The sequence below is a fragment of the Brassica napus genome, unplaced genomic scaffold, assembly GCF_020379485.1.
Source record: "Brassica napus cultivar Da-Ae unplaced genomic scaffold, Da-Ae ScsIHWf_1206;HRSCAF=1726, whole genome shotgun sequence".
In the NCBI taxonomy this organism is placed as follows: Eukaryota; Viridiplantae; Streptophyta; class Magnoliopsida; order Brassicales; family Brassicaceae; genus Brassica; species Brassica napus.
In genome coordinates, this window is record NW_026014629.1 from 76,601 (window position 1) to 93,571 (window position 16,971).

At 29.3% G+C, this 16,971-nt stretch overlaps 2 protein-coding genes and 1 long non-coding RNA gene across 3 annotated transcripts; all 3 read left to right on the forward strand.

Annotated features, from left to right (window-relative positions):
• The first annotated feature begins 667 nt into the window (after nt 1–667).
• On the forward strand, nt 668–2,314 carry LOC106370147 (protein AIG2 A). Its single transcript, XM_013810209.3, has 5 exons — nt 668–905; nt 984–1,056; nt 1,635–1,727; nt 1,809–1,892; nt 2,024–2,314. Exons 1-5 carry the CDS (start codon nt 784–786, stop codon nt 2,153–2,155), a joined length of 504 nt encoding a protein of 167 aa, XP_013665663.1. The 5' UTR covers nt 668–783; the 3' UTR covers nt 2,156–2,314.
• A 3,379-nt stretch (nt 2,315–5,693) lies between these two features.
• On the forward strand, nt 5,694–6,912 carry LOC106371124 (protein AIG2 B). Its single transcript, XM_013811165.3, has 5 exons — nt 5,694–5,976; nt 6,076–6,148; nt 6,230–6,322; nt 6,400–6,483; nt 6,589–6,912. Exons 1-5 carry the CDS (start codon nt 5,852–5,854, stop codon nt 6,718–6,720), a joined length of 507 nt encoding a protein of 168 aa, XP_013666619.2. The 5' UTR covers nt 5,694–5,851; the 3' UTR covers nt 6,721–6,912.
• Nucleotides 6,913–7,886: 974 nt separating this feature from the next.
• Nucleotides 7,887–9,979, forward strand: LOC125596428. Its single transcript, XR_007331041.1, has 5 exons — nt 7,887–7,925; nt 8,008–8,039; nt 8,138–8,225; nt 8,321–8,352; nt 8,438–9,979. It is a non-coding gene; the product is annotated as an uncharacterized LOC125596428 (long non-coding RNA).
• Nucleotides 9,980–16,971: the final 6,992 nt, after the last annotated feature.

A 16,971-nucleotide genomic window follows, 5' to 3' on the forward strand; every position in this document is an offset into this window, starting at 1 on the left:
TCACTAATCACATGTGAACTGAGTCATCTATTTGACCTTGTTTTGTGTTATTATTTTGTCTGCCACATTCTGTTTTTCTTCTTCTGGGATCTTCAGGTTCATTGATAGCAAAGGAGGAGAATGAGACTGATTAGAGGTGTATCTTTTATTAGTTATTGTTACCAATTTTTAGTGTTTCTGTTTGAACTGAGACTAAATCAGTTATATTCATTAAAAGCAAAGGAGGAGAATGAGACTGAATAGAGGTGTCTACTTTACTAGTTATTTTAACCAATTTTTTAGTATTTCTTTTGAGATTTTCAACAATTTGAAAGTGTATCAACTATAGCATACCAGTTTCATAAATGAACATGGACACAACAAATACACTCATACACATACCACAACAATCTGACAATCATACACCATGGGGACTTTTTGGTTTTGAATTGTAGTGTACGGTCTATGTTTAATTGTAATTTAAGATGTGACGACAAATGTCAACAACTCATACACACCGTACAAGATCAACTTGACTTATTTTAAATGTTCAAAACAAAAATGATGTTAATAACTAAGAAAAGTATGCTTTTGTTTATGATAGAAACAGAGTATGACTGTTGACAAAGAACAAGAAAAAGATTATCATTTCATGACCATTTTACCAGATAAATAAAAAAAATAAGGAGGAAGAAGAAGTCAAGGAAAGTAGGCTACGATACGAGGTTATAAACAGAGCCACTACTTACTCATCTCTCTCACACACATTTTTTCAAACAGAGCACTATCAGAAAGAAGAAGAAGATGAGTAGTTCTGAATCTCCGTCGCACAATGTCTTCGTCTATGGCAGTTTCCAGGAACCAGCAGTCGTGGGTTTGATCCTCGAATGCACTCCCGTCATCGTCTCCGCTCAACTCCACGGCTTGTACTGCATCTTACTTCACATCTCCGTCCTTCCTTTTGGCTTAGATTGATTGTAGACGTGTTATTGTGGATGTTGCAGTCACAGGTACAGACTCAAAGGGCGTTTGCATCCTTGTATTGCTCCTTTTGAGACCGGAGTCATCAACGGCAAGGTTTTGTTCTCATCTCTCTTCTTTTAGCAAACAAAACCTAATCTTCAAAAACTTCTGTGCATGTATGTAATTACTTCTTTCACAAGAAAACGATTTTCTTTCAAAGGACGTGCGCCTCAAGCTAGCTGTTAGGTTAGGAGACTAATTATAAACTTTTTTTTATGAGCCTAATTTAAACAAGTTAATCTTCTTGGGGTATTAGAATTTTAACCAACCAAGTATCATAGAGGATCTTTTGTCAAAAAAAAAAAAGTATGATAGAGGATCTTTTTTTTTTTTTTTTTTTGTAACTGAAGAGGATCTTACTTTATTTGGGTTTAATTCATTTTCATGAGTTTTCTCAAGCTATGAACACTGTTTTTTGTTTATCTCTGGTTTAATATACTCCACGATAAGTTCAATATGTATACTCCACGATATTTTTTAATGCACGTAAACTAATTAAGTTTGGTTCATTTGAATTCACTTGTGATGAATGAAGGAATAACCTTTTTTATTGTCAAACTTGTATTTTTTTCCTTCTCTGATATTATAATTACTAGTTTTCGATATCTGAAAATGGTTGATGGTTTGTGCAGGTACTAACCGGATTAACAAATGCTCAGCTAGAGAACTTAGATATGATTGAAGGAGCTGAATACGAGAGAAAAACTGTTGAGGTTGTATTGACCGTAAGTTTCACTTCATAATCTCTAATGATCTTTTATGATGATATTACTTAGAGCTTGAAGCTTTGATCTCCCTTTATGCAGGATACGTTGGAGAAAATGCAAGTGGAAGCCTTTATATGGGCCAACAAGGATGATCCTGATATGTATGGAGAATGGGATTTTGAGGTTGAACTCATACGCTTACAAGTTTCCAGAGCATCAAAAACTAATCACAAGTGTTTATTAAGTTTATGTTATATTTATGTTGCTTAATGGTTTTGGCGCAAACATATTGTGTGGATATTTTATTTTGGTAGGAGTGGAAGCGGCTTCACATGGAGAAGTTCATAGAGGCGTCGAAGAAGTTCATCGAATGGAAGAAGAATCCAAATGGCAAAACAAGGGAAGAGTTTGCCAAATTTGTAAATGAAGATCCTCCCGTGGCTTGAAGAATGTGTTATCTAATCTTTATCTATCTTTTACTCAAAAATAAAAGGGTCTGATCAGTGATCAAGGCCATAAGATTATAATAAACTTTGTGAGTTCGAAAACACAAAGATGTTGTACTGTATCTATATCTATATATGAACAAGAGGTATATGTGTTAAGTTTGGTGTCTTAATCTGAACCCAAAAAGTCATTTTGATTTGAAAAATACAAGAAGTTGCAAATGGTTTGGCTTTGACTGGTAGTGATTAAGCCCTCCCCCATATAACCAAATACTGATAAACATTATATTAATCTTTCATAATGGAGTGTAACAAATCGACAACTATTCGTAGGTAGTTAAGTTAAAAGCTAAGACGGTTCTATGCTCAATCTCGTATATTAGTTAGTTCTTTTTATTTTTAAGTTTTTTTTAGATGTTTATTCCAAATGTCGGACAAAACAAATGTTGAACGAAAGAAAACACCTTAATTATAAAATATTATAAAAATAATGAATATGAAAAGACCAACAGAATATCTTAAGATTATAGAATGTTAAAAATATTAAGTAAATCGGGGATTCCTTTTAAGGGTGTTACTAGGTGATTTTCCCGTGCTCATGCACGGATATAAATATTCATAAAGTAAATATATTATAATAATTGATTGCTATTTATTTTTGATTTTAAATTAATTTATAAATTGTGTGCATAATTTATACTAATAATATTATATTTTTTTATTTAATTAGTATTATTTTAGATATGTTATATCTAGTTGTTTTTTACAGTCGATTTAGTTATCATTTGGGTATATTTGATTGTATCTATTTTTCTGAAATCAACTATTAAATGTTTTATTCTAAATATATTAAAATTTTCATTAATTTTCTTATTTGCATTTAGGCTGGTTGTTATCTTAAATATGTAAATATATTTTAGGAAAATTATGTATACCTTAAGATATATTGTGTTTAGAATAAAATAAGAAATAAACTAAAGTATCAGATTTCAAATTACATAAATTAATATAACGATAATACTTTAAAATCTCATGCATATATATAAGTACATACATAAGTAACTCATACATTTTTGGAAGTTCATGAACACATATCAATATTTACAATAATTAAAGTATTTTATAAATTCTAAATAATGTTATGCCTTAGATTTATTGATTGGTAAATTGAGATTTATTTTAAATAATCTTAAAATGAGAATTCATATTTGCTTTGGTATCTTGATCATATACTAAGTTCTACAAACATAAAATTTTAAAGCAAATTATATATTAAGAAAACATATAATTTTAATAATGATAAAATATAATATATATCTCTTGTTAAAGTATATAATGTTATGCTATTTTAAAATATTATGTAAGTATTTGATTTTCTTTGGTATTCACATTATATACAAATATATGTATTTCATATAAGAAAATATAGATATAAAGAAACTATTTTATTACTTCAAAAGTATATTTTGTGTTATTTATAAATATTTTTTTAAATGGAATATTACTATTTTCTGAACTTTCCTTTTTATGAATTAATATTATATATACATATATTTTCTTTTTTAAATTTACTTTTAAAACTTTATAAATATTTTCTATTTTATAATATATGTTATCTGGAAAATTTTAAAAAAGGAATCTAAAAAAATCAGTAATAGTATTTAAATGTAATATTTTAAATTCATTAAGGGTATCAGTGTAATCAACCATCTTGAGAGTTAATGTGAGCACGACACATAAGAAACTGACTTCTCAAATAATATTATAGAGATATTTATAATAATTAAAATATTTATAAATTCTAAATAATTTTATGCCTTAGATTTATTGAATGGTAAATTGAGATTTATTTTAAATAATCTTAAAATGAGAATTCAGATTTGCTTTGGTATCTTGATCATATATATATTAAGTTCTACAAACATAAAATTTTAAAGCAAATTATATATTAATAAAACATATAATTTTAATAATGATAAAATATAATATATATCTCTCGTTAAAGTATATAGTGTTATGCTATTTTAAAATATTACGTAAGTATTTGATTTTCTTTGGTATTCACATTATATACAAATATATGAATTTCATATAAGAAAATATAGATATAAAGAAACTATTTTATTACTTCAAAAGTATATTTTGTGTTATTTATAAATCTTTTTTTAAATGGAATATTTCGATTTCTGAACTTTCCTTTTTAATGAAATCATATTATATATACATTTATTTTCGTTTTAAAGTTTACTTTTTAAACTTTATAAATATCTCCTTTTTATTATATATGTTATTTGGAAAATTTTAAAAAGGAAACTAAAAAAATGAGTAATAGTATTTAAATGTAATATTTTAAATTCATTAAGGGTATCAGTGTAATCAACCATCGTGAAAGTTAACGTGAGCGCGACACATAAAAAACTGACTTCTCAAATAATATTATAGAGATAGAATGTCTTGTTTATTGCTATTTTTTTTACTAAATTGTTTATTGCTACTTTAGTGGCCTTAATAATGTAGTTTCTGAAGTTAAGAACATTGTTCTTGGTTAAATACATTCTTAACCAATCGTGTACCTTTGATAATTCAATTCTTGATCTCAAAATCATAAACCATCTTTCAGAAAAATTCTCGATCTCAAAATCTGAAAGAGGTGGGTGAGTTTAAAAAAGAAAAAAATCTGAAAGGTGTGAAATTCGGAGGTTTAAAACCATTATGGATTAGCTGACAAGTTTCCACTAATCATTAAAAATTAATGTGTTTCCATGTTATTATATTGTCAAGAAAAAACGGTCTCGCTTCAAAGTTCAAAGCTAATAAGAGTATAAGCAACCCCTATGGTAGTTTCTTACCATGAAATTCAAAAACTATATATTAGTGTATTTAGATAAAGAGTATATTAAAAAAATTGAAAACCCAACTAACAATATCTCATTTAACATATTATTAGTAATTTCCGAAATTTTTTGTATATTTTTAATTCATTATATGTAGTAATACGTGATTTAAGAATTCTATGGTAAAAAACTACCATTGGTGGCGCTCTCAAGAAGAAGGTTCGTGAGTTGGGAACACAAACACAATGTTGTATGAAAGTATATTATTTTATCATTTATGTTGTTTTTATGTCAGAAAGAGGAACAATTTTTGCCCAAAAAAGAAGAAGAACAAGGATTGTGTGTATGTGGTCCAAATCCAAAAGAAAATTTCTTACTGATTTGGAAATGAGATTTGACTTTGGCTAACATATATTGGTCTACAAGCAGGTCCACATACTTATTAAACAGAGAATCCAAAGTATCATGCCTATCCACTAACAGTCTAACACCTCACAGAACTCTACCAAGAAACCCTCACCTCGCCGATATATATAAAAAAAACAGAAGATAAAGCCAGAGGTATTAACTACCTCCAATAATGATAGCCAAAAGCCCTTTTTTAAAAAAAAAAAAAAAAAAAAACTACCTCCAATAATATAGGCAACACAATGTCAAAGATACTATAAATATTACATTTTGCAATTTAATATTAAAGCCAATAAATAGACAGCCATACATCTGTTTATTTTGTATTAAATACAGAAAGAAAGAAAGAAAGCTACGTTACGTGATGATGTGCATAAATAAAGGAAGATATTACTAACTCTCTCTCACGTGGATTTCATTTCAAAACTAAACCAACCAGTTTTCAGAGAAGACAATGACTAGTTCCGATCAATCTCTGTCGCACAATGTCTTTGTCTACGGCAGTTTCCAAGAACCATCCGTCGTCAGTTTGATCCTCGGATGCAATCCGGTCGCCGTCTCCGCTCAGCTCCACGGCTTGTACGTCTCTCTTCTTCTTCTTCTTCTTCTTCTTCTTCTTCTTCTTCTTCTTTTGTTCTAAGATCTGGTTAAATCTGATTTCTTGGTTTTGTTTTGCAGTCATGTGTATAGGCTGAAAGGGCGTTTGCATGCATGTATCTCTCCTTCTGAGAATGGACTTAGCAACGGAAAGGTTTTTATTTCGTCTCTATTGTTCTCTTGGTTAACATTGTTCTCTTGGTTCTGAAAAAAAGGTTTGATCGGTTTGGTGCAGATACTAACTGGATTGACAGATGGTCAGCTAGATAACTTAGATATGATTGAAGGAGATGAATACGTGAGGAAGACTGTTGAGGTTGTATTAAACGTAAGTATTATTACTTCACTTCATCGTCTACTAATCTGCTAAAAGATTTGAAGGGTTTATCTCTCCAATTTGTATAGGACACTTCTGCGAAGATGAAAGTGGAAACTTATGTATGGGCTAACAAGGATGATCCTGATATGTATGGAGAATGGGATTTCGAGGTTTGATTCATTCCCTCAAGATTTCTCCTTACTACATGATTTAGTCTTTTCTTAGCTTAATGGTTTTAGCGCAAACACTTTTTTCAAATATTTGATTTGGTACAGGAATGGAAGCGGCTTCACATGGAGAAATTCATAGAGGCAGCCAAGAAATTTATTGAATGGAAGAAGAATCCGGATGGGAGATCAAGGGAGGAGTTTGAGAAATATGTACATGAAGATCCTATTGTGGCCTGAAGAATCTATGTGCTTTTGTTTTGTTTCCCATCGAGATGTGTCTTGAAATCACTCTCTCTATCTATATCTTCTACTGCAAGTAAGAGCTTTATGAGTTGAGAACAAAACACACAAAGAATTATCGGTTGTACTGTTTGTGTAACATTGAGTTAGTTGTATGCAGGTGTCGTATCATTATTATTGTACTAGTAATCCAGCTTGTACTTACTTGCAGTTTGAATTGGAAATAAAAACATCCAACCAAGCATCGCAACTTTTGAGATGACTGTGATAGGTCAACACAACCCTCCAATTATTTTGGCAAACCATTAAAACAGTCTAGACAATACGTTTCCCATCATGATGTGTGTTGAAACCACTCTCTTTATCTATGTCTTTTACTGCAAGTAAGAGATTTATGAGTTGAGATTAAAACCCACAAAGAATGAAGTATCTGTTGTACTGGTTGTGTAACATTGAGTTAGTTGTATGTAGGTGTCTTATTTTTTATTTTTAGACCATGATTAAATTTAGTCTCTTAATTGGAGTTTTTATCTAATAGACTGTTTTTAACTTTTTTTTAAGTCTCTTAAATAAAAGATATAAGAAACGTCTCTTAGCCAAAAAGTATAAAAAAACAAAAAAAATATCAAATCACGAATTAAGAACCATGGTTAAGAGACCAGGGTTAATCATACCTTTTTTTTTTTTTTTGAAACACGTACGCCGCAGGTGTCTTATTATTTTACTAGTAATCCAACTTGTACTTTCTGGCAGTTTGAACTGGAAATAAAAACATCCAACCAAATACGTTTCGCAACTTTTGAGATGACTATGATAGGTCAACACAACCTTCCAATTATTTTGGCAAACCATTAATCTTCAATTATACAATACGGCAAGATGTTTGACTTTTTGTATATCTATAATAGATTAATCTACAAAAAAGTTGTTGGTATCCGATTAATCTTCAATTTTTGTATATAATTTTCAAACTCTCTTTTGTTAGATTTTCTTGGTAACACACTAGTATCAATTTATTTGCATAAAACAAGGAAAAAGAGGAAGGAAATATTAATATATCAATCACGATCTTGTGGGAGTCTCTCCAGGTAGGTGGAAAATGGGAAGAGCGTTCGGGATAGAACTCGAGGGAGCAGTGTATACATGCAAATGGTGCGACACATCTCGGCGTCCAAAGTGATATCATCTCTGAGGAGACCGAGGTTTTAATTTCTCACACTTACATCTCATCTTTTAACTTGACACTGCATGCATTTTGACATGCCTCTGATGTTTTCTTTTCAGGATGGTTGCCTCGTATATGTGTTCAGTAGACTGTAAGTGTATTATATGCGCTTCTCACTTGTTTCATGTTGATGTTACTTGAGGATTTTCATCCAATATTATATATATATATCCTTAATTTTGGTGGCAGCTATAATACAATAATTCTGGCTGAAGCAACTGGTGACTTCCATGATATCTTTTGTGTCGGTTGTTCCAACGACATCGGCATTTATGGCGTAAGAAAAGACGACTCAGATTCCACCAAAGCAAACTCAATTCTTCAACTTTATATCTGTGTTCATTGATTGTGTACGTGGTTTCTTTCTCACAGGTAAGTGATCCAAATAGTTTCAGGGTTTTGAGGTAATGTGAATATTTTTACTCTGTTATATCTTCTATATATAGGAAGGGTTTCATTAATATACAACGACATGCTTATAATATGTAGGAGCGAACTCCATGGACCGGAAGGAAGCGATGATGAGGTTTAGGAGTTGGTATGTGCTAAAAAAAAAAGACTATTTGATGTAGAAGTATATATGCTTTTGAATTTCATATTACTTTGTATAGTGTGTGAATAGTCTCAAGAACAAATGACATATTCTTCCTTTTGGGATTTGATGACATTTGAAAGTTATTACTTTTACACTTCTTCCATGTGTACCATGAAATTAGCTATCACTGGTGACATGTGAACTGAGTCATCTATTTGACTTTGTTTTGTGTTATTATTTTGTCTGGCACATTCTGTTTTCTTTTTCTTCTGAGATCGTCAGGTTCATTGATAGCAAAGGAGGAGAATGAGACTGAATATATAGAGGTATAGTTTATTAGTTAATTGTTACCAATTTCCAGTGTTTCTATTTGAGATTTTCAACAATTTGAAAGTGTATCAACTATAGTATACCGGTTTTATAAATGAATATGGACACATACACATTAACAAATACACTCATACCACAACAATCTGACAATCATACACCAGCGGGGTTTTTTGGTTTTGCGGCCTGTGTTTTATTGTAATTTAAGATGTGACGACAAATGTTAAGAACACATACACATCTGTTACTATTGCTTCACACACGTACAAGATCAACTTGACTATTTTAAATGTTCAAAACAAAAATAATATCAGCCAAGAAAAATATGCATTTGTTTATTACGGAAAACAGAGTTTGACCGCTGATGGATCTCGAAATCTAACTTAAAAAACAGGATTAGGGTTTATGTTAATAAATGTCTAATAAATCATGTGTACCCTGAAATTAGCTATCACTAATGACATGTGAACTGAGTCATCTATTTGACTTTGTTTCGTGTTATTATTCTTGTCTGGCACATTCTATTTTCTTTTTCTTCTGAGATCGTCAGGTTTCATTGATAGCAAAGGAGGAGAATGAGACTGAATAAATAGAGGCGTCTAGTTTATTAGTTGTTGTTACCAATATTTAGTGTTTCTTGTAAGATTTTCAACAATTTGAAAGTGTATGAACTATACTGTACCAGGTGTCTAATGGTGAATTTATCTTCTTCACCTTTTACTAAAAAGCCAAGAAAAAAAAGTAGAAAGTAAAACGAATTGGCTTTTTACATTTGATCTCACTTTGAAAGAGATGAGTGATAAAGAATTAAATTGTACAGCCTAATTGATAAGTTGGATATTACATAAACTGGCGCAATGCCCACCTAAAGGCCGAAACCTTGACTTAGTCTTAAACTCTTAACTACTTTTTATCCTCCCTCGAAAATACCTTAATACTTTATTAACCTCAATTTGGATCCAATTGATCTCAAACAAGTTACTTCCGTCATAAACTGAACTAGAGTTTATCCCGCACATCGTGCGGGTATATTTTCATTTTATAAATATATAATTTTGATATTATTATATAAATTTAAATATACAATTTATATCTTAGTGTTATGTATTTTATAACTTTTTAATTTTATTGTTTAGGTTTCTTATTACTTTATTAATGTAGGGGTTTGTTTTATACATTTTACCTTTTTTATTACGTTTTCGAGTTTTCATAATTTGAAATAATCACATAAAAAATATTCTTCAACATATGATTTTTGAAAATATATAGCTGTAGAAATAAATTTTTAACATATGTTAATAACGTCATTTGTATAAAAAAATCTGACATGATTAACAAATTTGAACCCGTTTTAGTGGTAGATGATAATTTATTTAAATGAAAGCATTATATTACTTAATTACAAAATTAATTAATGCAATGTTTAATAAAAATTATTTAGAAATTTAGTAGGATTTTGTTAGATTTTTTTAATAGATTTTGTTATAACTGAAAATAAAATTCAAATCTATAGTTAAAATTAATTTATTATAATATTCCTATTAATTATTATGTCATATTATGTGATTAAAGAAATGGTCCTAGTAGACTTCTAAATAGTAGATAAAAATGGTACTTCTCTTTTAATAGAGAAGATTGTTGCTCTCCTTCTTTTCTTCTTGATATCTTCTCTATTAAAAGAGAACTACCATTTTTATCTACCATTAAAAAGTCATACTAGCCTTATTAGGTTCATTTCATTAATTACATTTATTTAATTATCTACATTAATCTATTAAATATTTAAAGATATTAATAATAAATCAATTTTAACTGTAAATTTAAATTTTATCTTTAGTTATAACAAAATGTTGAGAAAAAATCTAATAAAATCTTTCTAAAAATTTAAAATATTTTATATAATTAATACCATTGATTAATTTCGTAATTAATAAAATATACTATTATACATTAATTTAAATAAGATTTTATTATAAAAAAAATAAAATAAAACGGTATGCTATTTTTCAAATTTTATAATTTTATTCTATATCTTCTTTATTAAAAGAAATACCATAAAAAATCATACTAGGTCTATTTCATCAATTACATCTATTTGATTATTTAAGTTAATATATTTAATATATAACATTTCTAAAAAATCTTATAAATTATATAGATATTAATAAATAAATTTTAACTGTAAATTTAAATTTTATTTCTACTTATAACAAAATATGTTGGAAAAAATCTAACAAAATCTTAATAAAATTTTAAAAAATACTTTTAAATTAATGCAACGATTGATTTCATAATTAATAATATAGTATTATTATAATCTATTTACTTATAAAATCCCACAATATACTAAAATAAATAACATAGAAATATAAATTATGCTAAGAAAATATCAATTCTATAGTAACTAAATAAAATTTTAAAATATGTTGTATTCAGTGTGTAAAAATTAGAAAAAAATGAAGGAGATTCTCAATTTGTTTATTTCATACTATGAATTTATTTTACCAAACTCGAAAATATATTAATATATAATAACAATTAATAATAAAATAAAATGTATAAAACAAATCATTATACATTAATGTAATCGAATAATAAACATAACTAATAACATTATAGATTTAAAAAAAAAAATATTATAGATTTACACAATATATAACACTAAAATGTAAATTACATCTTTGAAAGTTTTGCGATGGTATCTGTTATATATTTATAAAATGAAAATCTACCCGCACGGATGTGCATGTGAAAAATCTAGTATTTGTTTAAAACCCTCTCTCTCCCTCTCTCACGACTCCAAAGCAAGATCACCTTTTGGTTCAAATAACTTCTCATCTCCTGCATTTTTCTTGTTGCTTCAGGTTGAAAATTGAACCTTTGTAAAATTCAAGTATTGGTAAAAAATAAAATATAAAGTTGTAATGTCAAAATTTTATTTTCAAAATTAGGTGGTTAAAGCGGTAAATGAAGGGTCAAACCTTCTTCTGCACTCCCATCAAATGCCTTCTCTCTCTCTCATCCAACTGTTTTTCGTACAACTTGCTAGTAATGTCTCGAGTAGTAATTTTGTTTCATAATTGTCCAACTGCAGGGGAAGAATGGGTCTTTTGGGGAGTCCTGTTGGGGTTTGCTGCAATGGCGTCCTCTGTTCAAGGATATGATGCTGGATGGGTCAATGCTCATGCCACTTTCTATGGTCGAAGTGATGCTTCAGGAACAATGGGTATGTGTCAACAAAGTTTACCTTCTCTATAAAAAATCATCTCAATGTTTTAAGCTAAATGTCTCTTTTGTCACCAGGTGCAGCTTGTGCGTACGGTAATCTCTACAGCCAAGGATACGGGACCAACACGGCGGCTTTAAGTACTGCTTTGTTCAATAACGGGCTTAGCTGCGGCACGTGTTTCGAGAGATCCGGTGTCAGAGCGACGGGACGTGGTGTTTACATGGTGCTATTGTTGTTATAGCCACCAACTTTTGTCCTCCCAACAACGCTCTGCCTAATAACGCAGGTGGTTGGTGTAGCCCTCCACTTCACCGTTTTGACCTCTCTCAGCTTATTTTTATTTTTTAGGTGAAAAAAAAAATGTTTTGGGTAAATTTTTTATAGTGACTAGAACCCACAGTAAGCGGTACTCCAAATCCAGAAAAATCCCTTAGAATTTTTTTTGGAGAATCATAGTACCACCGCGCCGATAAAAAATCAAACATACGAGCTCTGGTAGTTATTTGTGAGAAGGGGGACCACTGGGATATAAGCCCTTATCTCTCAGCTTATTTTCCAGCGTATTGTTCATTACAAAGCTGGTGTTGTCCCTGTTTCTTACGGAAGGTAACACCACTTATTTAACTGTCCAAAAGTTTCTATCTTTATGTACACTTTCTAAACTTAATTTCAAACTTCTTGTAATGGGTCTTGATCATTATACTGTGTTACTCTGTTTCTCTATGAAAGTATTAAACTTTATGTAATTTAATATATAGGGTTTTTAGTAATAAAACCTTTCAACAAAAGATAAATAGTAAAAAACACTCTCAGTTAAAAATTTTGTGAAATAAAGCCTCAATTTTAATTCCGTTAACATATGTTACTTTCCGTCTAAAAAACCGTGACGGAGGGTGAAATACGTGAACATTTTATAAGTTAAGGGTTTATAATGTATAAAACTTAGTTGAGTGTTTTTTTACGATTCAAAAATAGTTGAAGGATTTTATCTCTAAAAGTCATTAAATATTTTTAAATCTTTATTATCATTTATACATTGTTTTAGATTGATATAAGCCTTTAAAAGTAATATATAAATTTTAATACATTATTTTATAACCGATTTATAAAGCTTCATAAATATTTAATATTTTTACATATGATTAATACGATTTCACAATGATTTAACATTATTCGTGATACTACTGAAACATAAAGTAATACAATAAATCAAGAATAAAATATCAAATATATTATTTTATTGATAAAAAAATAAAAATATAACTTATTTGTTCAGAAATCAATGAGAATTAAAATAATCATGCATTATTATTTTTTTTGGGGGGGGGGGGGGGGGGGGGGGGGGGGATAGAGGAAAAATATGAGCCGAGGACACAAATCATGAAAATAGGAAATATTTTCCACGCCCTACTCTAAATAGAAAGATGGAGTTCATGAATGAATTATCCTCGACATTACTTAACACTTAATATAACAGTAAAAAATTATTTAGTAAACAAGAAAATTTGTAAAAAAATATTAGTGATATTGGAAACACTGAATTTTGAAAATGGCAACTTTTAAAAATAGTTAATAGTTACGGGAAATAATTATTTGATAGAAATTTTCTAAATCCTAGAAAATATATAATTGTAAGAGATGATATAATATTAATTTTCTTTTCTAAAATCCTAAAAAACTGTACAAGAATATTTGATCTTTTTTTTTCTTTATTTATATAAAAAATCATAAACAAAAAAATTTTTATCATATTTTTAAGTCCTAACCAAAAGTGAATTGTAAAAAATTATTTGATAATATTTTTGAAATAGTATTTGATGATGAACATGATACAAAAAATTATTTAATTAACAAAAAAGTATAAAACTAGTATTGATACGAAATGTAAATTTTCTTTATTAGTAACTAAAAATAATTATTTGATAGACATTTATTTTTTCTGAAATTCTAAAGAGAAGATAATTGTAATAGGTTATATGATAGTAATTTTCTTTTTCTAAAATCTTAAAAAAAATTGTAAAAGTGTATTTAATATTATTTTTTAATTGTAACTAAAAGTGAGATTTATAAAATATAATTTTTTCCTTTTAAAAAAAATCCTAACAAAATAAAATTTTAAAGAATTATTTAATAAAACATTAAATTATTACATAAGAACATGTATAATGTTGTCATTGACTCGATTGATGTATTTTACTTTCATTTCTTTTTACTTTTCATTAAGTTTCTTATTTCGGATTGTGTTCAGTTTAAACGTTTAGATATAGTATTTTATCTAATCGTAAGTACAAATTTTATAACAATTCATCTATGTACCATGAATATAAAATACAAATATTAACTTAAACTTATGTGTAAAAATGGGTTTTAATTGTAAAATAAATCTCAAACAACATATTCAAAAAAACAATCATAAAACTATAAGAAATTATTTATTATTCTATAGTTTTTATTAAACTAAAACATCACACAAAACCCGTTGCAACGCAACGGGCTCATATCTTGTAACTTATAAATTTTAAATTATTTGATATTTGACAATGAAGATATAAACACACAAATTTTCTTATATCATTATTGCCAAATATCAAATAATTTAATATTTTGAAGTTATATTTAGTTGTAAATAGTGTTGAAAATTATTAATTTAGGATGTAAAAATTAATTTTATAATATATTAATGTACTAAAATTTATAAATTAGTTTTAAAGGCTTATAAATCAATCTAAAAATGTATAAACGATAATAAACATTTTAAAACATTTATTGACGGTTAGTGATAAAACTCCTCAACTATTTTTAAATCGTAAAAAAATCACTCAACTAAGTTTTCAACATTATAAACCATCAACTTATAAAACGTTAACATATGTTACCTTCCGTCACGGTTTTTTATAACATATGTTAACAAAATTAAAATTGAAGGTTTATTTCATAGGATTTTTAGTTGGAGATTTTTTTTATGATTCATCTTTAGCCGAGGGGTTAATTACTAAAAACCCTTTAATATATATCATATGTTATTTCTCTTGCTTGTTATGGAAGTTTGCCTGTATTTTTTCTTCGTTCTAGTGTTCCGTGAAAGGGGAGGGGAGATATAAGATTCACAATCAACGGACACTCTTACTTTAACCTTGTAATTCACCAATGTTGGTGGCACAGGAAATGTTCACTCTGTTGCGGTTAAAGGTTCAAGAACAAGGTGGCAGCAAATGTCAAGGAACTAGGAAAAAAACTGGCAAAACGACAATCTTTTGAATGGTCAAGCATTGAACTTTTAAGACTAATTAATAAACATCGTTTGTTTTGGTTTATCATCATCTTTGGCTTGTCATGGCGTTACTTTGACACTAACGTATTGTGTGGTTTCAATATATACCAGAATTCGTCACTGGTATTGCTTCTTCTTGGAACCAATTCAAAAATATGCAGCTTTTCTTGTTCTTGCTATTTCTGAAGAATAACAAAATTGGTCTTTGAGATGTTCTGTTCTATCATCATCACTCTTCAAATCTTGCTATAATAACAAGAAATAAACAAAAATGTCAACTAACTTTAAAAGAAAAAACCTATCTTTAAGTCGCTGAGAAAGATCTGATTCTGATGATGCTAGAAGACCAAAACAAATGTCTTTCTTTCTTTGTTTTTCTTTTTCTACCTGGGAAAACAAGTATTTGTCCAACATGGAGATCGAGCAAGGGAAGGAGCTGCTGCTGGAACCAAAGACTGTTACAGAAAAATCATATTTCTGCACTCACAGGTAAGTTTTACTAAACGACGTTGGAGAGTCCAATTGAGCCAGATGTAGATGGAGTACTTAAATCAGTTGCAGCTGGACTAGATGGAGGGATTGTAGATGGAGTGACTGGAAGGTATGAAGGTTGATCATCTTGGGGATCTTGATCCATCAAACTAAAATGGTCTATCGGAAAACTTTAATCCTCAGGGTCTTCGAGATGAAATAGCAGGGAGCAAGGTAGAAGAGTAATCCTATAACACCTGCTCCAATTGTACAATAATTGTTCCATAGCATTGCCACTGTTGCTGTTCCAAAAGCTTTCACTAGAAGAAGGGAAGCGAAAGACATGCACATGTATGCAGATTTGACAAATCATCTTAGCATCCTCTTCGAAGATGGAGTCATCACCATGAGTACCAATAAGGCCACGAAGGAAAAGAAAGCAGACGTCCACAAGGAGTACTGGAAGGTGAGTTTTAAAACCAATTTGTAAAGAAGGGAAACAGGCGGGTTGATACCTCCGGCGAGAGCTACGGTAGCCAGGAGACCCGCAACCGTCCATGTGATAGTGCGGGTGTTATGTAAGTATGGTGTTTCCCAATCATAGTCTTCATAGGAGGGACTTCAGGAGGACTACTTAACATTCAGTTGTTTCAATTCATCAAGAATTTGATGAAGTAAGATCTCGAAAACCTTGTTGTATTCATCGCTAGGAATCTTGCCAGAAGATCTCGTTCCTTTACTATCAACTTCTAGCTCACTCTGGAGATCACGAACAACATGAGGAGATATTGTTTCTCCTCCTGCAACAACCTCCTCCATGCTGGCTTCTTATGTTTTAATAGGTAAAAGATTAGGATAGCAAAACAAATTAAAATCGTTTAAAAGAGGAATATTCTAGAAATATACACTATTCAAGATCTATTAAGCTACAACAATCTGTGATTTGTGGGTTTCGATGATTAAATTAATTAAGTTTAAATAGGAGCTCATAATATAGTTGCGATGGTATATAAGTGTGTGATTAGATTAGAATTTGTTACAACTGATACACGATATTCTTGTTTTTCAAATCTTTTGTACTGTATTCTATCATAAAGAATTGCTTCGTACAATTTCATGTTGAAAATAGCCAATCATATATGCACAAATAAAGACCGATAGATAGAATTTAGTTTGTTTAAAAGCATACT